The sequence below is a fragment of the Mesitornis unicolor genome, unplaced genomic scaffold (genome assembly GCF_000695765.1).
Source record: "Mesitornis unicolor isolate BGI_N332 unplaced genomic scaffold, ASM69576v1 scaffold3039, whole genome shotgun sequence".
Classification (NCBI taxonomy): Eukaryota; Metazoa; Chordata; class Aves; order Mesitornithiformes; family Mesitornithidae; genus Mesitornis; species Mesitornis unicolor.
In genome coordinates this window covers 27,297-49,807 of record NW_010207805.1, presented here as the reverse complement: position 1 = coordinate 49,807, position 22,511 = coordinate 27,297, and the positions used below count along the sequence as shown (strand labels likewise).

The 22,511-nt window shown below is 39.2% G+C and overlaps 1 protein-coding gene across 1 annotated transcript; it reads left to right on the top strand.

The window, feature by feature from the left end:
- Nucleotides 1-3,328: 3,328 nt before the first annotated feature.
- On the top strand, nucleotides 3,329-22,253 carry BNC1 (basonuclin 1). Its single transcript, XM_010192239.1, has 5 exons — nucleotides 3,329-3,473; nucleotides 15,895-15,997; nucleotides 16,150-16,385; nucleotides 17,609-19,536; nucleotides 21,572-22,253. Exons 1-5 carry the CDS (start codon nucleotides 3,465-3,467, stop codon nucleotides 22,251-22,253), a joined length of 2,958 nt encoding a protein of 985 aa, XP_010190541.1. The 5' UTR covers nucleotides 3,329-3,464.
- The last annotated feature ends 258 nt before the right edge of the window (nucleotides 22,254-22,511 follow it).

The window sequence follows — 22,511 nt, the reverse complement described above, 5'->3', positions numbered from 1 at the left end:
GCATTACATTAGCGCCAAGATCTTTGCCAGCACAGATTTAAGTAAGAGCGACATAGTGTATTTTATGTTTGAAATTTAGGGCAAGCAGACAGGACATGGAGGTTAGCGCCGTTTTGCAGCTGACGCTGGCAGAAGTGTGAAGCAGGCAGCGTGCAGTTGGGGAAGTTATGCGCCTGTTTTCCTAGCAGCAAAACCCAAACCTACTCCTAATGTTCAGTCAGTGCTGGATTAGTTTCTTGACATTCTCTTTAGAATGATTTTTTTCTTTTCTTTTTGGAATCAAACACCAGAATTCAGGTCATGATTGCAATTTAAAAGTTAGGAGAAATCTTTTCCTGGGGATTGTATTCCACTTCTGTGCTGTATCACACTGGCTCAATGTAGTGATTCTTCAGGATTAATACCCATTTTTTAAGCATCCAAGATAATGACATCAGGTAAAAGCAGCAGCTTTTTGTTTATAGTCAGCTCCATGTGTTGGAGCTCTGCTCTGAACTATGAATACTCTTGTATTTGGTTAAGTAGTTTTAGCACTACACAATCTTCCCTACGTCCCCTTACGTTCCTGCTGCTCTGAGCACACAGGCTGAGGCACGGAGAAGAAACAGGCTGGGGCAGGTGGGAGGAGAAAGCGGCTTTCCTTGGGCTGCATTGTATGCTGTGATTCTGGGTATTTATAGTATAACTTACATAGAGCCCAGACCTGGGGACCCCTTTCCTTTCCATTAGCACTGTCCCTGAGAACACAGTAAGATGCCACGGTTTCCTTAAGGAGCTTACAACTCAAATAAAATAAAAGACAAAAAACACTGGATGCAAGGAAATAGAAATCAGAACTGAAATAATTTGCCCAAGGTCAAAAAGCAACTCAGTGGCAAAGCCCCAGCTGAAGCCCAAGAGCTCTGGCTCAAGCCTGGTGCCCTGTTCTGATGCCTGTTTCTTTCCATAAGAAGCTGATTTTCCATTAGAATTTACTGCTGGAAGAGGAGTCACCCTCTGTTTTCCACTTTGGTCGTTCTTCAAGACAGATAACTATTCTGTACAAGCAAGCTTGAACTATGAATCAGCTGAAATTACTGAAAACGCTGTTAATGTGCCAGTGTTTAGAAGTTGACCTGTAGATACAAACTGTGCCTTGCACAGGTCACATTATGCTAGAGATTGTTGGGTTTTATTAAAAGGTGCACAGACAGTAAAATGATGACAAAATGCTGATCGGTAATAGTGAATAGTTTAGAAAGAGCAAGGCACGAATATGTTCACATAAAATATTCATTGAAAAAGCTCTAATAATGAAAATAATGCTCAAAATAAGAGACTGTTAATAGATAATTAATTAAGAAAAAATAAGTTGGTCTTAAATTGTGTGCTATCGATAGTTAGCCCATTTAATAAGAATTATCATTTTCCAGGCAAGTGGCAGATCGCTAGCAAATAGGTTTTTCCTGGGAACTGGCTAGAGAGGAGAGCAGCTTTCCACACATCTAAGTTTTAGTCACTTTTCATTTTGAAGTCAACTCAGAGCTTCTGGCAGTTTATGTCACCTTGAGCCACTCTTCCCACTTTTGTTGCAGAATTCTCAATCTGGTAGAGTCCCTTTTAGTTGCATCGCTGCTTATTTCATTAGGAAGGAAATACGATTTTAGTAACAAGGTGTGCCTTTGGCTTTGAGAGAACAGTTAGGCTTTGTCCTCATCACAGAACATATCTGCTGTTGATATCTTCAAAACACTGCCGTTGAGTCACCTCAGACTGCATGGTGTTGGCCATGGCACTTTTTCCTACATCTTACAAGAGATAAGCTGGTATCTTAAGACCACTGCTAATGCGTGTGTAGCTGTCCTGCGTGGCTGAGAGAGGTGCCCTGGCATGTTGCAGGGGGCAGAGGTGGCATGGAACCCCCATGCGGAGCTGGGGAAGGACCAAGCCGCCATCGGTGGCTGACTCTTCCCACACTGCAGTGGTTTTTGGGAGAAGTATCTGGCAGACCATACCATGAAATTAAATCCCCCGCTCTGGTTTTCAGTGTTGTTCAATAGCGGAGTGAGAGAAAGAAGGTATAGGGTGAAGAAACCTAGGAATTCAAGGAAAGCATATGCTTCATGTCATGCTCTATGGGAAGAGATTCTGGTATCACATTGACTCTACGCTGGCCTGGTTGAACCACCACCGTGGAGTTAACGTTATTGTACTCCAGTATTTAGTAAAATGTAAATTAGGTTCTCTCCTTAAGCATTGTGCATGTCTAGCAAATCCTAAATTGGACTAGAAGAAGACAACAAATTAACCAACACTAATAATACATTAGCTGTCTCTTCTCCCTACAGCCATCTTATTTCCTGCTGCCTTTCCTATAGGATTACAAATACTCATCTCGTCAAGTATTGTCCTGGTATGTTCCTACAAGGATTCCCACTGAGTTCAATGCAACTTGCTCTTGTCTATCTCTGGGCATCGTGCACTGTATTCCTTGGTTAGGAGAGTGCCAAGAAATTCCCTACAGGAGGCAAAAGCAGAGTAGAGAGGAGGGGAACAGTGTTTTGTTCAGGTTTTTGTTTTGTTTTTTAAAATAGGTGAGAAATGACTATGACAAAAATCCTGCTCTAACTCACGAATGCAACCCAACACCTGGATAACTGAAACCAGATTTTGCCCCAATTACTGAAAGTAATTCTTCTCCTGTCTTTATGACCTGTATTTCTCTTAATAGGAAGCTTCAACTTCATAAAATAAAATTCAGCCCTAGCTCAAAAGTAAGTTGATAGGGGGAAATGTTTTAACTTTAAAAAATACACACCCCACTCGGTGAACCTTTGAGACCTGCAAATGTTTAAAAAGAAAAAAAACCACACAGCAGCTGCAATTTGAGAAACAACACTCTGCCACTAAAAATAAGTAATTTTAATCATAAGTACCTCATAGCTTATTTGCAGATAGTCGTACACTCCGAGAAGGAAAAAAAAAAACCCTGTAATAGGCCTTAGGTCAGCTGCATTGATTTAATGCATTACTTAGGCTGCCAGAGCAGAGGTAGAATCTCCTCGCACTGCATTAGGAGCGCCTCAAGCCTCCGTGACTCCTTTTGATCAAATCTCTGTGAAAGATGAGTGTCGTGCCCTCTTCGAGCCAGCTGTGAGGGGACTGCCCTGCGACTGGAGGAGCGCGCCAGAGCACAGCACCGCGGGGCAGCGAGGTGAGAGCTGGCTGCAGAGGTGAGAGGCAGCCCCAACTTCGTACTGTAGGTCTGGAGAACACCAAGGGGGAGGATCTTATTTCACTCCCCTGTGCACAGCCCGAGCATACATCAGACCTTGAGGTGCTCAGAGTCAGACAAGAGTAAAGAGGCGTGTGATGGTTCTGCCTTAGTACTTGTACAGGCAGGAGTGTTTCCAGTACTTCTTTGTACAACTCACTGAGGGAATGGGAAACTGTTTTATAGCTCTGGAAACATAAGCACAGTCAGAATGTCTGAGGTAAGGAAAGTTCTTTGCAGTTCTATATGAATGTGTGTTTTGACTGCAACTTTTACTTGTGGTTATGCGCTGCGGAGATATTAAAAAATCTTGTAATGGTGTTGCTTTGAGTAATGAACAATGGAGATGCGAGCTGTAGGGAGCTGTGCCCTCCATTTCTCAATTGCAAAAAGATACTGTGAGAGTAAAAAACTGGTTTATGTAAAAAATCCTGGTTTTCTTTCTGCTGTGCACTGTAAACAACTGTATGACTTTTCTGTTCTCCAGTAAGTAATGCAGAATTGCAGGCTGATTGCAATAAGCAGAGCCATCACTTGTGTAATTGTTTTCCAACTGAAGTAGTAGCATGTAAATCATAAATACTTGTCAATGTTTAATTGTACAAGTCCTCAATATACGTTAATAGCAATAAAATCTGTGATTTGTGACTCGGATGTGTTCCGAGTCAAGTGCTTTAAGCAGATACATTATCATTATCGTGACGTATAAATGCACTGGAGAGCAGACAACAGTGTAATTTCACTATGAAGTTCTTTAGAAATTATCACTAAAGTGGAGTCTAATGTGTGCCCTTTATGTACAATTTATTGTTGACTATTTAGCATCCAGAAAATAAGGCCAGTGATTCTTAGAATCTGTCTGTCTGTATCTGGGGGGGTGAGCAGGAGGAGAATGAGTGTGTGTTTGTGTGGGTATGGGGAGGGAGTCTGTTTTTTTAAAATATGTTGCACTAATTAAGAGGTTAAGTGCATCAGAAGCTTATTTAATTTGTTTTTATTCTTTTTTTTTCATCACTTAGAAAAATAAACGTGGTTTAATTGTCAGCTCATACATAATGAGGTTTTGTTAGATGTGTTTAAGATACAACATTTTACTTTCTGGTTTATTAGTTGGCCAAATACTGGCAGTCCTGTGTGTAACGAATCCTTGGTTTAAAAATGAGGAGAGGGCAGATCGCTAACCCAGGGGAGGGCTACTGATAGACACAGGCTGTGGTTTATCCTTCTGTAAAATCCTATTGATAAAAAGTGACACTGGTTTTTTTCCTCTTTTTTAAAATGTTTTTCAGTTTGAATAACCTGCGAGCTGGGCAACATTCTGCTCTTTTGGGGATGTGGGAGAGAGAAAATGAAATGAACTGGTTTTGTTTTAATTTAAAACAAACCATTATTTGAAAGGCATTTAGCAGCCAATTTTCACATCTGATCCGAAGTTGGGGTTTATTGTGCTTGTTTAGTTGAGACTGTTGCTGAAGTGATTTCTGTATAAATTTTTGTAATTCATGTAACTACTTGGCTTCTTGAACCTGGGGAGCTGATTGTTTGTCTTATCTTTTGGTTAGCCAACTCTGCGTTCTGTTGCAAAACCTTGAGGCGTGTTGTGTTTCTTCGTGTTCCTGCAGTCTGCAAGTGAAGTCAGCTTCATTAGTTTCATGATGGCACATCAGTGCATGGCTGGTGTTGCCGCTTCCTTCAAGCTACTCCCAGAGCATGATCTGGGCTGCCTTGGTTTGGATAAGCTTGTAAGGATTTGTCAGCCAGATGTGACAAGATTGTCAAGAGGCAAGTAAAGAAGGAGATCTGATATTAATCAGTGCATAGCTTGGAGCCAAACTTTCTCAAATGCAGTGTAGTAACATGTTCTTCTCATTTACTGCTTCTCTTTGTGGCTATAGAACTGCCACCGTCTGAGTTTGACGGTTAAAAGGGATGCCAGCTAATAGGCTTTAATTGTAAGGATACAATCCTAGGTGGGAAAAGATCACATGTTTCTATTTTTAACATATTTTTGGAAAATACAGTTCTGTTTACTGCAGTTTGCTGAAAAATATGCAAGTGTTGTGTTAGACAAGAGTCTCTGTTTCTGCCCTTTGGTTTTAGAAATTGTGGCTCAGCTCTCAGTGCTGGAGGAGTGGGAGGTGGGGAGCCCCTCTCCACCCCAGGTCATGGTGCAAAGTAGGACGAGCATTATTTTAACTGCTAACAATGCCTGTTGGTTTTCTTTGTTCTAGTGATTGGAACAATATACACGGAAGGATACCTTTCTAATTGATTCTCTACAGGAAAGGGAAAAATACGGACTTTCAAAGAACATATCATGTATATTCGGTTAGGTCGATTTTACCGTTATGTGTACAATGCTAGCAAGTTTTGGTTATAACCAGTATAATTATCTAGTTTTATTTGAACTAAACTGGGTTTTTGTAGTTTGCAGCTTAATCAGACTTTTATTTTACCAATACATGAACATGTAAAAAGTAAGTAATGTTACAATAAATACATTTATGTTATACTTAAAATGCAGATGTTTGCTGAACTGATTTAAAAAATTAATTGTTCTGTTTATTCTTTGAACCACCAAACCATCTACATGCTGTTTAGAACCCCCAGAATAATGGTGCCTGCAAACATATATCCAAACCTGCAGGAGAGCTAAATCTTCATAGTAACAGGGAAAACATTACAAATGTTGGGCCACTTCATGGGCGTTACTATAGCTGAGATGAAATTCTGCCTGCTTGGGCTGCAAAAAGGTTTGGCCTTTTGATAGCAAATGTCTTGTGCCTGTTCATGATATTGTTAAAAATCCGTTCATACAACATGGAGCATGTAATTCCATTTCCAGTCAAACAAACCAGTGATTTATTTTACTTTAAGTAATAAAGACTTCATGACTCTAATATTGAATATGCCTCTGATAAGAACAGAAACGTTCTTATTTCATTTTAAATACAGCTTTTGCTACTCATACGTGTTTTTTAAACACCTTTTGTATTATTTGCCATTTGATAAGAATTATCATGCAGATTTAAGGTAAAATTTAGGTATAGATGTTGAATTCAGTATTCCAGCAAAACATCCACCAAATGCAGGGAATGAGAACTGTTCGAGTCAGCTCTTGTACTTCCTGGCTTCAGAGGTGCAGGAGCTCTCCCAGTTCCTATGTGCTGGGCGACCCAGCAGTTTTTGTCCTAGCAGATGCTACAACTGAACTTCTGCAGCAAATGTCACTGTCTTTCTTCTTTTTAGTTTTTATTTCTTATTATTTTCTTGCTAATTGCTAGCTAAAAAACTGCTTAGGAACTGAAATTTCAGTCTTCAGACTCAAAAATAATATTATTGTGGGAACGAGGAAAAGTGAAAATTTCTAACAGACTTCCGTCGTTTTAGAATAAAGAGGAATGATATTTCCATTCCACATTTTAAAACCAGGGTAGGGTAGTTTCTTTAAAGAAACAGCTAAAAATAAAAAGTAAAAAAAGAAAACCCCAAACTTTTTACTTCAAATACAGCAGATTATCACTGAGAAATGGGTACTTCTTCATATGAAAGTAGCTCTTTAAACTGATGCTTGAAAGCCATTTAAAATTTCCTCACCTGTGTTCAATAAAAAGAAATACTAAGTTTTAAATTGTGAAATTACCAATGGAGCGACACTGTTGCATAAAATATTGCATAACTGTAGCTCCATAGATAGCATCATGTGAATGTGTACAAATACAGTTTGGGTTTAAAATTTATGAAATTGCATTAAATGAAATTGTGTAACGCTGAATATTTCAGAGTACTGTTAGTTGTCTTTCAGTCTCCAATCCGTATCTTCTCTAACTGTAATCAAGGAAACAATTTGAGCGTGCGTATTCTATGGCTCTGAGTCTTAAGCAGTGGTGTAAGGAGCTGAAAAAGTTAGGATTGTCTTTGAAACTTTAACTCGCCCACATTGTGCACATGTAACATTTTAGATGTTTAGGAGTTTAAGGCATATTTAAAAGTGTTTACATATTTTAAAGGGCTTGCAGTCGATTTATACTAACATTCTTTATTTCTCTGATACTTGTGAATTTGTGTTTGTAACACTTATTTCTTGCTGACATAGGGCTTGGAGTTAAATCTGTAATTAAACTTTAGTTCACGGATAGATCTGCAGCTTCAGAATTTAGAGTGGTATGCATAGCATGTCAATATGGGTGAATAGTATGTGTGCAATTTATTTGCTAGGTTGAGTAGCATCTAGTGTTCTTCAGAAGAAATTTCACAACGTTTCTGTCCAGTGACTTATCCTTACCCCCAAAGCCTGAGCAGTTTTTCTCATCAGTATGCAGCAATCTGTTACTCATTTCTGAAATGTGCTAATAAGAACTTTTTCTGTAAATTTATTAAAAAGGGAATTACCTTCAATATCTTGTGACAGATACTGCGTAATACTCAGCAAAATGTAAGGCTTTCTGACCACAGGCTGAGGCAGGTACGCCGTCGGGACTGTAGCACTGCAGTGCATCTCAGATTCAAAAGTCAATAACAACTGTAAGATAATGATAATGTGACACCTTCATTCCTCAATTTGGTTTTCTTGTTTTCTTTTCCAAACCGGATGGTAAAAGAGGATCTAAATACATTTCCGAGTTTGACCGAGCTGTCAGCATACACCTGTTGGTAACAAGTGAGATTAATTGCAGTGTAATCCAATGTATCTACAAGCACCTTGTTGAACAGCAAAACGAAGTTTTACTGTCCAGTGCTTTATGTTTAAAGAGCAGCAGTCTGAGTGTGTGTGCTCACACACACGCACATTCTTTTCTCTTTATAATTATTTTGACAGTGCCATTAACAAGAGTTGCCCTAAGGGGCCCTTTAGGGTAAGTGACATGCATGAGGAGTGATTTTCATCCCACAAGTTATGCCGTGATTAAGGTTTGGCCTTGCAGCGTGCTGCCTTTCTCGGTAACGGCTGCCTGCTGCTCCCTCGCCTGCCTGCACTGCCCGAGACTGCCCAGAGCTCCTCTTCCTGAGCTGCGAAAGCTGAGCCCGAACTGGCTGAGGGTCGTGAGTCTGTGTTTAGGGAAGTCTCTTGTCTCAGCTCCTCGGTCTCAGTACTGTTCTCAGTTAGAAAAACTTTTTCACAAGGTGGCAACGTGTGGACTCGTGGCCCATAATTCAGTAGCCAGCTAAAACTCCCCTTCAGATCTGCAGTATTGTGGATTTCCTAGGATGGTGCCATCATGTGAAGGTATTACCTAATTTCAATTCCATCTTACTGAGCTATTTTTCTTCACACCCTCCTCACTTTTTGACTGTTTTTGAGGATATTTTAATCAATTATTACAAGAGCACTTAAATATTTTCAGCTTAAGGTGCTTAACTGCACCCACAAGAAAGAGATTTTGTCAAATCCTAGGCCAAAGTTGACTTTGTTCAGCCCCACTGAGGGAGAGGGTAATGGGTAATGCAACTTGCTGCGGCATCTGGGTTGCAAGTACTCTGCTTCCTTGTATTCTCGGGCTGTGGCTGTTTAAAAGGAGGTCAGGTTTTGGTATCTGACCCTAAATAAACAATATGAATATATACATAAGGATCCTGATAATTAATGGGATGTATTCTGTGGTCTTATCTAGAAAATGTATTCAACTTGTGGCCTTTGTGTTCTTTTGGGAGTAAAAATCATAGCATAATTTCCCCACAGAGAAGGGATAAGTGGGAGTTGAGTGGTATCAGCACCAGCCAAAATTTTCAGCACAATAGGTGTTAAGATCAACTCCTAAATCCAGGCTTGGCCTCTGAAACAAAAGCTTTTTGTCTGGGATTTTCGAAGGTTCTTGCACCCCCTGAGTGTACACGGTCAGTGTGTGTGAAAACCAGCCCAGTTATCGAGGAGCTGTTGTGGATTTAGGAATGGAGCTGTGAGTGTAACTGTAAAAGGCAAGTTGTGGCCCGTCTACTCCTTTCCCATCTCTCTCCTAGTTGGTCTCTTAAGCAGGAGACAAGAATTTTGCTAAATTATTTTACTAATAAGCAGTTTGTCAAATGAATCATCTAGGGCTGGCATTTTAAACATGTTAATGGAGAAGGTTGGAGTTACTTGGTCAGTGCTGTTTACTCTGTCCCATTTATGTGCAACTTTTCTCAACTTAGGTAAAAGCTCAAAATATGGAAGATATCAGACTGTTTTCTGGATACAACAAACTGTAAAGCTTGATTGCTTCTCATGAAAGATGTTTGTTGTTACTTATGTTTATTAAATAACTGCATTAATGGCAGCTGTTACTTTGTCAGAAACATTTTTATGAGATAAGACTGTGGAAATAGTGTGTGCAGCATTCAATACAATATAACTAGAAATCTTATAAGAACCTTTTCCTTGTTTTAGTAATTTTATGTAATTATTTATTGTAGTCTGAAGTATTTTTAAACTTCAGTATAGAAACAGCAGAACTTGAAACAACCAAATGCACTTGAGTAGGCATAAGTGTACATGAATGGGAAACCCTTTGTTTCTGGGCTAAGGTTATTGAAGGCAGGCAGTGTACGGATGCTATGTGTGGTGTGTAACTTGCCAGTACAGCTTTGACCTGAGCTGTACCTGAGAGCCTTAAACACGTGACAGAAAAAAACAGCACAATACTGAGCTGAACACGTGCAAGTTGTAGCATGGACCAAGTCTGCTTTGTGCAAAGTAACTCCCAAACTGGCCTTACCATCAAACCTGTACACATGTAAGTGCATTTAACACACTGTGGCTTGGTTGTCTCCCTTTTCCCCCTTCCCTATGTGTTCTGTCAGCTCTACTTCCAGGCAGCAAAAGGTTTCCATACTCTGTCTGTCCTGCAGGTATCCCGTTATCTCTCTGAAGTGAGTATGTCAGGAAGAAGAAAATGGCCCAGAGCCTTTCCTTGAAGGCGCTGCAGAGGCCCTCCTCATGTTCTCTACAGGCAGATGGGATTCATAGCCTTGCTAAACTTGGAATATGTTGAAACTTTCAAGGAACAGCAGAGATACAAGATGCTTAATCTAAACTCTAACAGATATAATATCAATATGCAATTTAGGCTTAATTGCTGGGCTGTGTCTTCAACAAGTACTTACACCATCTGGAGGAGCCCAACACCTTTTGTGATTGTATCTGGAATGTACTGGATTATATTTTAGTTACAGTAAACTGCAGGGAGCTCAACAGAGTATCAACAACTGAAGTCTGTGTCTAGGAAGAACATGCACAAGGGCTAAATACATACTGTAAAGTGGACAGGTTTGGATGCACATACATGTGGGATAGCTGAAAAAACCCAAATGTTATTAGTGTGGTACAGATAGGCACAGCTGAGTTGTGATATAGTGAAAGTACGGTGGGCAAAATGTGAATTGAGAACTTGTTTTAAATCATGACAAAACTGACAGTGTTATTTATCAGTGGAATATATCCTTAGGGGAAGTGGCAAAAGTTGCCTGACAGAAAATGGACAGAGCAAAGCTTTGCTCATTGTACGATATAGGACAGTGCAGCATTGACAGAGATGCTTAAGATAGGGATTTTTTAGATTTGTATCTGCTTTCAGTGGCTGTTCAAGAGATTCAAATGCAGAAATAATCAAATGTCAGGAGGTGATGAAAAAGGAAGACTTATTGAAGCTTTGCAACTGTAAGAAACACGGAGGATAACAGTTAAAAAAAAAGAAAGGAAAACAACAAATTGGACAGGAAAGCAACTTCACACTCACATGTAGTTACTATTTTCTTTACTGAAAGATGCACAGAGATTTGGATTTGACCTTTGATTTATCTGTGGATTATGCTTCTAATTTAAGAGATGGTAAATGTATCCATCCCTTTGCTTCCCTTGCGAATCTTTTACAAGGTGAAAGCAAGAAAATGTTTTCTAATAACCTGACATATGTCCCATGTTTAATTTTATTTCTACAAACCAGAAAGAGAGTTTAATTTCGGTTGATTATTCTCAGGATGTGAGAAAATTGTTACCTGTACTCTAGGAAGTAAAAAGGCTTTCATGTTTTAGCTGATTTGCAGACAAAAAAGAAATAAACCTAATGCTTTACAACTTGTTCCTTTTCCCCTGTTATAAATCTTGCTGCTTCCTCCACAACTGGTCTTACTGTGGAGCCACTACAAATCTATTCTGCAGAAGTGGGACATGTCCCTTTTTTTTCCTATAGGATATGTGCTCATCAGAGTACATATCTTGGAGGGCTACATATATTCATTGGGATTGCTTTTTCTGGGAAATGAAGGTGAGACAACCGTAGGAGGTACGACCTGTTGCTCGAAGCCCTCACTGAAGGACATGAAAAGTGGTATCTGTTATATCTCATCCAGTGGAAGTTTCTCTCATTTCTTTCCTGAAACTCCTATTTATTCTTCAAGCTTCTATTTTAAACTATTTTTCTATTTTCTATTAAATGGGAATTTCTAACCCCTGCTTGCCAAAGACGTTCCCACGACTCAGAATCCCTGACACCATTTTGTCAGTAGCAGAGCAGTGAAGCTCTCGTGCTCTTCATGCGATGGCAGTAGCTTCCAAAAAGCAGTTTCTGAAGTGAGGGGTAGCTTTGTGCAAAGCAGCCAAGGGTTTTTCTGGATACCAGAAACAAGTGAGGATGCTGACCTGTGCATTACTGACGCTAAATGCTACCAGGGTAATTTGGGACTTGCTCTTCCATTTTACTGGTGTCTGCACTTGCGGCTCTCACTGCGTGCAGCCAGAGCAGCTTTCCCGTGTGAGCAGAGAGCTCTAACTTGGTCCTGACAGGGTCTTCAATATTTACTTACTCTTTAATTTATTTCCCAAGCCAAAGTGCTGTCAAACCAGAATCCACTTAACACTGAATGAGATTTGATAGTTCCACTGCCCTTCTTCCCTTGCTGCACTTTTTTAAAGCTGCTCTTAGTATGTTGCAAGTGAGCATAGGTCCCAAAAGGCTTCAGGAGAGCATAGACGATCTCCAGCTTGCTTTATGAAACGAAGCCCGATTATATACTCAGAATCAGAATGAACTTGTCCCATTAGCCTGTGCTTTTCTTTAGCTGTGAAGGCTGTGAGTGGGTTGCAAAGAAACGTTCAGGAACTTTTGAAGCATAATCGAAGTCACATCAATATCTGGCAAAAAAAGATGTCAGCAGCCGCTATTTCAGGCAAGATGTTAAGGTTTCTTTTTCAGTGACTGGTAGTTAGACGTTTTTCAGTGGCCACTTTAATGGTTAATCTGCCTCTCTCGTAATGAGGAATCATTTGTATTAAAAGTCTGACATTCGGGTACCCACAGTCATGCTGGTAAAACCACAGAAAATTTTGATCAGAATTTTCAACTCTGTTTAAAAAAAAACAGAATGAAAGCGTTGCTGATAATGGATTTGGAAAGATCCATTTGTGAGGGAGAGAGTGACTGGAAAGCAATAACGAGATCCTTGATGTTATCATAAGATTTATTTTTTTTAAAACATCTGCCTTATGTTTCTGGAAGATGAAACTAAATAATAGACCTGAATGAAAGGATTGCACTTTAAAAAATTTCCACCTTAATTTCCATCTACATTTCCAATCCTTTAATTATGATTTTGAAGCTTTACGTGTGTGCAATACAGAAAGTTATGCCTTTGTTCTGTAGAATGAAATTGTGTGTGCATTCCACTTGTTGGGAAAATACAGCTCATTAAAAGACTTGATATAATTACAGTACCTCAGAATAGACATATTTAGGATAGTAGGATTAACAGGCAAAAGACAAGCATATTAATCTCATGAAGTTCAGCTAAGTTTCTCTTCATTAAACTGATATAAGTCAATTTGAGAGATAATCAAAGTGCATCTTTTACAAGTACCTTTGTAAGGTGAACAATGAATGGAGATTTAAAATTATGACTCACTGATTATTTTAAAGTTAATTTTGCCATGTAATATTTTCTCTGTGACTCTTAACGCAAACGTTGCTAGAAAAGTTTTAGGAGACACAGACTCAGACAAGCACAAAGGAAGGAAAATGCGACCAACCTGAAGATCACACTTGTTCTCCTCAGTAATGTTTAAGTCAGCGACAGACCCCTGATTGGAGGGCAGACCTTTGATTCACTAGCAGCGTGCAAGCAACCCACAGCCAGCACTGGTGTCCAGAAGTAGGAATGTATTGATCTGAGAGGGACCAATTCCACATTTAGGATAGATGGGGAGCTCCACTCCCTTTTGAAGAGCCGCTTTCGTATCTGTAAAGCAAAGTGTCCTCCTGTTACTTTTTCTGGTTTTTGCATGTGCAGTCTTCTGCACATATACAAGACAATAAAATAAATACATGTACTATATAGAAGAAAGTTCTTTCACAAAGCGATGAAATGCAGAACTTTGCGCAGTGTATCTTTCTTGTCTAAGTACGCAAATTAAGAAGAAAAAATTGTTTGAAAGGTCAGTGGTTTGTGGAACGTGTCCAAAGGAAAAGGAATGAAAAAAATTTTGAAATCTCAATTAACTTATCATCATGACAGCTTTTTACATTGTGCATATTTCTGTTACTTCTTGCAGAAAAAAGGAAGTACTCTTTTGTAATTTTGTCTGGAGGGACTGCAAAAGATGCATTCATGGAATGCACTGTAGCTTACCAAACCTAGCAGGGCCACTTATGGAAGGGGTTCAGTCTGTGAAGTCCCAGATTATTGTGTATGTACAGAGGTAGAAGACTGGAACTGCATTTTTCTATGATATCAAAGAATCATAGAATGGTTTAGGTTGAAAGGGACCTTAAAGATCATCCAGTCCAACCTCGCGTATCTTGTGATAGAAATGAATCATCAGCCAACTACACCTTTTTTTGCAACTTTTCTATGAGAAATGTGTAGCTTTTTATTGTTGTATGAAAGTATTTTAGCATCTAAGTGAAAACATGTCCTGCATTAAAGTGAAGCAATGCACACTGCATAGGGTATTGATGTGTATTTTACGACTTTACGGGAGCACAGAGCTTTTCTCAAAAATTCAGTATTTTGCAATGGCTCCTTTAAAAGATTAAAGGCCAAGTGATTCAGAGATTTCAATAGCCCTGTTGCCACTTGTTCCAACCCTTCAAATAAAGATGAATCTCAGCATCAAGTCACTGCAGTGTGGAAACGTGCATGGGAGCTAACCCCTTGACAAGCCAGCTCCTGAGATTTTAAAATCTCAGTCCAAATCCAGTCATGTAAAGCAAGAGATCTCCAAATGTCCTGCACGTGCTTCTTTGTAGTAGACTACTGCATGGAGCGTCTCCCTCTGCCCCGAGTCAGTCAAATTCTTCAAGCATAAAAAAATGCCCATTGCAAACCTCAGTGAAATTACCTTTCTCTCATGTCCTTTTCATGTTAAACATTGCCTGCGTCCATCTTTCTTAGCCTGATTGCCAAAAAACTTGCTTGTTTGTATGTCTTCCAAAAGTGCCAATGTGGGGATGACTGCATTGAAAAGACGTTACTTTTTTCTTCAAGTCTTGTCTTGCTTTTTTAAAGGTATTAATAAGTAGTGGAAGTCCCCATTTTGCATAAAACCCTAGGAGCAGGAGTAGTGGTCTGGGCATAACTTTGCCTTATTTCAAATTTGCCTCTCTGTACTTTAAAATGTAAAATATTTTTTTTAAAAAAAAAAAAACAGAAACATGTAGACTTGCTACAATTGCATAATCTAACTTTTTGTTTTCTAGTGCAGGCTTCCTGCACATTAACTTCTTCATCTTCTCTCCCTATAACAAATATTCCATTTATGCAGAAACTATTCTCAGTATCAGATCTAAGCGATACAGAATCCTACAAATGCTTTGCTCTATAGCAGTCCCTATGGAGCTTTAACTAGGACCTCAAAGTTGTCTGTCTGCCTTCTGCAGCAGATGGGCACATACAGAAGAAAGCATATATTCCAGGAAGTAAGTTTGTATTACCCTGCTTATTAGGAATATCTGAATGCTAATTTGATTTGCATAATAGATGACCTTGGTGAGAGTAAAGTGATGCACAAATTGAACTGTGCAGCTGGGTGCTGCGTGCTCTATTTTTGCCTATTGTATTTCAAGCGTTACATTTACAAAATGTGACTGCTGTTGTTTTTGAGGAGCTGGAGTACTTTTTGGTGAGCTTTGCTACTACAAAATGGTAATGAACTCCTGTATCTTTGACAGGATACATACATTGTGTGGATGCTGCTGTATGTTTGCATCTCCACAGAGCCAAGGCACTGCTTGTTGGAACTTCCTATATTGCAGTATGGAGTTCCAGGAAAACTTCATGAGAGTAGGACTCTCATCTGTACATCTTTGTTTTCAAGCCTTACAAGTGATCTTACATGAAGATCATAGCTTAGGTGAATGCACAAGAACACTTTATTGTTGTTATAAAGATGGTTCAGTCTAAATAAATCCACACAAGTGTCACCATGCATGTCATTAAATATTGTGCTTCCATAACACTGTAGTGCTCTAGCTGCTGGCTGATTCTCTTTCAAGCAGAGGTAGTCTTGCATAACTCAGATTTTTGCCTGGATTACTTATATTGCACATCAATGGGTATGTGCTGGTATGTTAACTCTGTCTTCATGTGGGTTTTATTGGTGTATTGTGTATGTATAACTGCACACTCTAGATGGTGCTTATGTGTTACCTGTTATCCTTTCTGTTGATTTCCAGGCTATCCGATGCACTCTTGTGAACTGTAGTTGTCAGTGTTTCAAACCTGGGAAAATAAATCAGCGACAATGTGACCAATGCCGGCATGGATGGGTAGCACATGGTAATATTTGTTCTTACATCTATATAAAACCTTTTAGATCTTTTTCACTATAGCATGCTTTTTGTGTTCCCCACACCCCAGTATTAGTTGCATTCAATTTTATCTACCTCTTGTGACTCAAGTTTATTTATATTTTGTGCTTTTATTTTCAGCCCTGAGCAAATTAAGGATTCCCAACCTCTACCCATCAAGCCAGGTAGAAATAGTTCAATCCAATGTTGTGTTTGACATCAGCAGCCTCATGCTGTATGGAACCCAAGCCATTCCTGTGCGCCTTAAAATTCTGCTAGATCGGCTTTTCAGTGTTCTGAAGCAGGAAGAGGTGATACAGATTCTCCATGCTCTGGATTGGACACTACAGGATTATATACGTGGATATGTGCTACAGGTATTTAGAGGGACTTTTTAAATATAAATGTGATAGCTATGTAGTATTTCATACTGTTTTCTAGCTTAATCTTATCAATAATTTGTAATGTGTTAACAGTGTGGCACATCTGAAAAGCAGTAATAGACTTGTGCGAGCATAGTGCCAGGAAAAAAAAGGGTGAATTTTGGGTCATTGTTCTCTTTTTAGTCAGACTTATCTGAAATATTCCTCCTTTGCTCAAATCTGTCCACAAAGGTAAGCCAAAGTAAAATGTTACTGGGAATGTACCAAAATAAAGTCTTCAACATTTGCTCTAGTATTATTTAAACAGTGAGCTGACTTTTATACAAAAGAATAATAGAGTGACAAATAAATTTGCCATAATTTTAAACACCAGGGACAATATTCCTCTCTGGTCTAATGCTACTGACCTCACTGGAGCTACAACAGGGATGAATTTGGCCCTATGTGCTGACACTGATGTTAGTCCTTGCTACTGTGGAAGTTACCTTTTATGTAAAGTAACATTATGATCTTACATTATGACATGAATCAATATTTAATGGTCTTGATAATCTTGCTTTTTAGTGTTAGGATTAAAAATATGGAATCAATTACCTTGAACCTCTACCACATGAAAAATTTATAATGTTACGTTCTTCATCATCTTAGAGACTCTTACATGCACTGTGAAAAATCTCAGTAGGCCATCAAATACATGTTCTGTGATAAAATATTTATTGTAGTTATTGGGAAAAGTTAGGCATAGCTAGAGTTTGAAAGAACTCCAACACTCTAGTGTAATTACAGCTGTGCTCTGTGAACACTGGCAATAGATCAATACAGGTTCATTTGTTCTCTGATCTTAGTTGCTTGGAAGATTATTAAACTTGCAATGAAAGAATACTTGACTTAAATGAGGAGCTAAATCTTGGTCTGATTGCTCCATCTCTGCTGTCTGTACTTACACAATGCTAACTGTTGTTCAAATGATGTGTCTTAATTTTTGTGGAAAAAAATGGTTTATTGGAAAGTATTACCGTCAGTTCAGAAAGAAATAATATCACCAATGTGGAAAAAGTGTCACAGAATTGGCATTAATCTCTCATTAAATAGAGTAATTTTATAATTTTGCTAGTGAAGAATTTTTAGTCCCTGAAAAAAATTAGACATTGGGAGGGGAGGGGTTTTTTTGTGTGCCTTGACTAATGTCTGACTAATTCATGTGTTTTTTGTTTTAGGATGCTTCAGGAAAGGTGCTGGATCACTGGAGCATAATGACCGCTGAAGAAGAACTGGCTACTTTGCAGCAGTTTCTTCGTTTTGGAGAAACTAAGTCCATTGTAGAGTTAATGGCAATTCAAGAGAAAGAAGGGCAATCGATTATAATACCACCGCCAACTGCAAATTTGGATATTAGGGCATTCATTGAGAGCTGCAATCAACACAGTCCTAATTTTTCTGCTTCCTTGGACAAAATGAGTCCCACTAACATTCATCCCTTTGAGAATATTGTAAATAACATGGCTTTCATGCTGCCGTTTCAGTTTTTCAGTCCAATGCCTCCACCTTTGATAGGTTCACCACCAGAAAGACATTTGATTGAGCAAGGTCAAGACCATAGCAATGAAACTAAACAAGATGTTCACATGCCATTTTCTGAAAGCAGCTTCTTAACTTCTAGTTCTGCACCATTTCAAGTTGAAGACGAGAGGAGCATAAATGGTCCAGATGTCACCACTAAAACAGAAGATGATGCCCTTTTAAGTGATTCCAGTTCACAAAATACAGCAGCAAAGCTTGAAATGGCAGCACTATCTCCAGAAAACAAAGTTAAATCTGTTGAAAAAAATGGCGCTGGGCCAAGGAAAGGGCGTGTTTTCTGCACTGCATGTGAAAAGACATTTTATGACAAAGGTACTTTGAAAATACATTACAATGCCGTTCATCTGAAGATAAAGCACAAATGCACAATTGAGGGCTGCAATATGGTATTTAGCTCTTTGCGTAGTCGAAATCGTCATAGTGCGAATCCTAACCCCAGACTCCATATGCCAATGAATAGAAATAACAGGGATAAAGATCTAAGAAATGGTTTGGCCATTGCTGCACCTGGAGATAGTAAAAGGACGGAATTTACAATTCTGACTCCGGATAGCAGAACTATTGCCAGCTATGCCAGCTCTTGTACAGATTCAAAGGGTCAGGCTGGATTTCCCAGTATTGGACAGAATGGTGTCCTCTTTCCAAACCTGAAGACAGTACAGCCTGTTCTTCCTTTTTATCGTAGTCCAGTCACACCAGCTGAGCTCGCTAATACTCCAGGTACTCTTCCTTCTCTGCCTCTCGTTTCGTCCTCAATACCAGAGCAGCTTGTTTCAAATGAATTGCCATTTGACATGCTACCCAAGAAGAAATCGCGTAAATCAAGTATGCCTATTAAGATAGAGAAAGAAGCTGTTGAGGCACCTAATGAAAGTAGTGATGTTGCCAGTTCTGAAGACGATACACGTCTGCAAGTGGTAAGCGATGGAGAGCTTGAGACCTGTGAGCATAAGATAGAGAAGCGAGTGACCGACAGGGTGGAAAAGCACCCCCATTCAGGTAATTCATGGAAATCTGTCTCTGGGGTAGAGGGCCCAAAGTATTTTGAATCTGTCTTTGCGCCAAATAACAAATACATCACGGATATCTCTGAGAATGAATTGCATCACTGTGAGAAAGAGGTTAAACCAGAAGAAACCCAAGCATTAAAAATAGTTTCCCATGACATTATATATGAAGATCCAAAACACCACTACAATGATGTTATAAAACCAATGACTGAACCCCCCATGTTTATTAAAGAGCAGTCAAAGCGCAGGATTCCTAAAAATGACTGCCCTGAATTGCAACACCACTTGCTGACCGGGGGCTTTTTCAGCACTTTGTCAAACAGGGGTGCTGCCATTCCTTGTTTTGAAGACTCTAAAGATATGGATCATGTCAGTCAACATGCGCTAGGGATTCAGAAGGAAGAAAGCCGCTTTCATTGTGACATCTGTAAGAAGACTTTTAAAAGCCCTTACAGTGTAAAAATGCATTTTAAAAATGTACATCTCAAAGAAATGCATATTTGCACAGTTGAGGGCTGTAATGCTGCTTTCCCTTCTCGTAGAAGTCGAGACAGGTAAGAAAATTATAAACAAAATTGTATTTATTTTACCATCACAAGGGAGCCTAATTTGAAATTAAAATGAGTGTTTGAGGAGTGGAGCCTGCAAAGATTTTCTGTGTATCCTTGTCTAACAGGTACAATAACTTATCAGAACATTCATGAAATGAAAATCCATTCAAAGAAACATTTCCTTTCCACTAGACTACAAGGTATTAAATAAAGCCATGAAAATTTCATAACTGATAAAGACTGCAGTAGTTGAAAGAATACTTTAGAATGTAAAGGGAAAGCCACAAGGGTATGAATTTAGCAATTTTCCAGTAGATGCATGTGTGGACCTATGTGTTTAATATGTACTTTCAAGTGTATTTTAATGTATAATGTGTTCTTTAATGAAAAAGCAATGAGATCAATTCAGGAAATCTTCACTTGCCCTTGTCCTTGCTTTGCTCAAGGATTTTAAACAGACTGGTGTAAAAAAGTCCGTAAGGAAAGCAAGATTACTCTGTTAGTACAAAAGTAACATTACGCAGTGCTAGTTGAACTAATACTATCTGGTGTGTATCCACATTGGTAGTGCTTTTATGTGAGATTACATACTAATTCCTAAACTACATCATGAGCTTGATTCGGTTTACTGTTAGCAGCAGTATTGTGTTGCTGTAGATCTTTTTATTTCAGTCTATTGTGCACATAGTCTGAGAAACAAGAACTGAAACTTTACTGTTGACCATCAGTTATGTATCTGAATTGCCAAGTGATAGATAACAAACCTGTTAAAGTGTGACTAAGTGTTGTAAGTTTTCTAACTCTTCTGTAACTCTGTTACAGCAGACTTTGGCTGCAGAAAGCGTGCCTGGATAGTAGTTTAGAGTGACAAGGTTTAGATTGTCTGTAATCTGCTAGGAGTGCTGGAGCCAGCTGATGCAGTCCAGAGAGAGGATGAGCTGGTCTCTTAGGACTGGCCGCTGCATCTGAGATACACAGATTCATCTACTGCTGGCAGGGCTTCATACCTTGATCTGCTGCTGCATCCTCCCAGATGTGAATTCCTCTCCACTGTAACTGTGATATGGGCCACAGGAAAGAAGGCTAGCAGTAAGATTTACATTCACATGCCACAGATTCCTTCCCCCACTGATGTATTCAGTAAAGTTTTAACACTGGTACTTTTGGAAGATGATGTATTTAAAAAAAACTGCACACAAGAAACTTCACAAGCTTTGTGCAAAACAGTGGTTATTTGGAACAACTTTGCAGAAGTTTCTAGATTTTAACATAAAGTGCTGTGATTGGAAGTTCTAAATATTTCTGTGCCCTTTTGTACAGTTCATAGTTTGGATGAAACCATGCTGGCAAGAGAATGTTTTCCCTATCTTGCAATAAACTGAATCTTCTAGCCAGAGCCTGCAAGTTCACAGTGAGCTGACTGAGGGCAGTCAATGAGAAGCAGTGATTTCTAAGTTTTGGTGGTTTTAAACTGAATCCAGAGATGCCCATTCAAAAACTGCAAGTTTGCATAAAGTGCAATATTCCTTCATTCAAGCAAATTCCTGTCAAGGAAAAGCTCTGCACTGATGTGTACAGCTGCGTCCTGGCACACAGTTGTAATACTTAAAAGGTCATCAATATTTTTTGCAGACTCAGGTGTCACTCCTTTCCTGCTTTGTCCATTGGGAAAGGATCTTGTTTCTTCCCACCCTCAGTCCGTTCACTGATTTCAGTTCAGTACACAGTTCTCAGTGTGTCCCCCAACTCTTTTAGACCCAGCACTAGGTCTAGTGGAGCAGACAGCTATCCTCAATGCAGGAGAGAATCTGAAACATTGACTTCTGTGGCTATGTGCCAGTGCAAGCAAGTTCAGATACCCAGTCACATGTGTAAACCATCCATGTGCACTCCTACTGTGGCAGTTGGACAAGTTAGAAGTATACAGTTTTTGCATGCTACTAAATACTAATTTTTTTTTCTTTGTTAATGATCATTATGAAACAGCTGTTAAGTGAGGCAAAACACTTTCTTGCTAAGCTTGTCTTTGTTCTTCTAGACATAGTTCAAACCTAAATCTTCACCATAAGCTTCTGACTAAAGATACACTGGAATTCAACAACCATTTCAATGCAACATACCTCTTGAAAGACATGGCTCAGGAGTTTTGTCAAGATGTCTCTTTAAAACAGCACGTTGGACATACTTCTGTAATCTTCAAAGGAATGAACAGAGCAGGCAGCTTGGTTTTTCCAATGAGCAAAATTGGAGAACCCTGTTCTGAGAGTTATGGATATGATCCATTGAACGATGGAGCTGTTCTGGACCTAAGCACTACTTCCAGCATTAAATCTGAGAGCAGTGCTCATTCTTCTTGGGATTCTGATGGAGGAAGTGAAATATGCACCATGGCCTTGGATGATAGTGATGAAAGCTGTGAAGGACCCAGCCTAATGCCCAATGATGAACTCTACCAAGACTGTACTTTAATTGAGAAAGCTAACCAAAACTTTACAAATTTACCTTCCAGTTTGCCAATAACTTGTCATATATGTCAAAAAACATATAGTAATAAAGGAACTTTCAGGGCTCATTACAAAACTGTGCATCTCCGCCAGCTCCACAAATGTAAAGTCCCAGGTTGCAACACAATGTTTTCATCTGTTCGCAGTCGGAACAGGCACAGTCAAAACCCTAATCTGCACAAAAGTCTGGCTGGGTCACCAAGCAGCCTACACTAAGATCATGCTGATCTTAATTTATTTCTGCTAAGAAGTAATCATTTCAATTAAGGAATGTGTTAACATTAGTTTTATTTAAACTCATTTGACTTCTAGCCCACTAACAACCACAGTCAAATTCTTTTCTCCTGTGTGTGCTCTCCAGCAGTTTCATTTAGCAAAGCTTGATGCTGTCGTTTTTGTGCAATTGTTTGGTTTGATGTTAAACAGCTAAAGTTTCTGTAAGGAAAAGAAAGCCTCTTAGAAATAGGGGAAATA

Coding starts and splice junctions, on each gene's coding strand:
- BNC1 (XM_010192239.1), top strand. Junction 15,998..16,149: donor GCATGGATGGGTAGCACATG/GTAATATTTGTT, acceptor TTTTATTTTCAG/CCCTGAGCAAATTAAGGATT. Junction 16,386..17,608: donor TACGTGGATATGTGCTACAG/GTATTTAGAGGG, acceptor TTTTTGTTTTAG/GATGCTTCAGGAAAGGTGCT.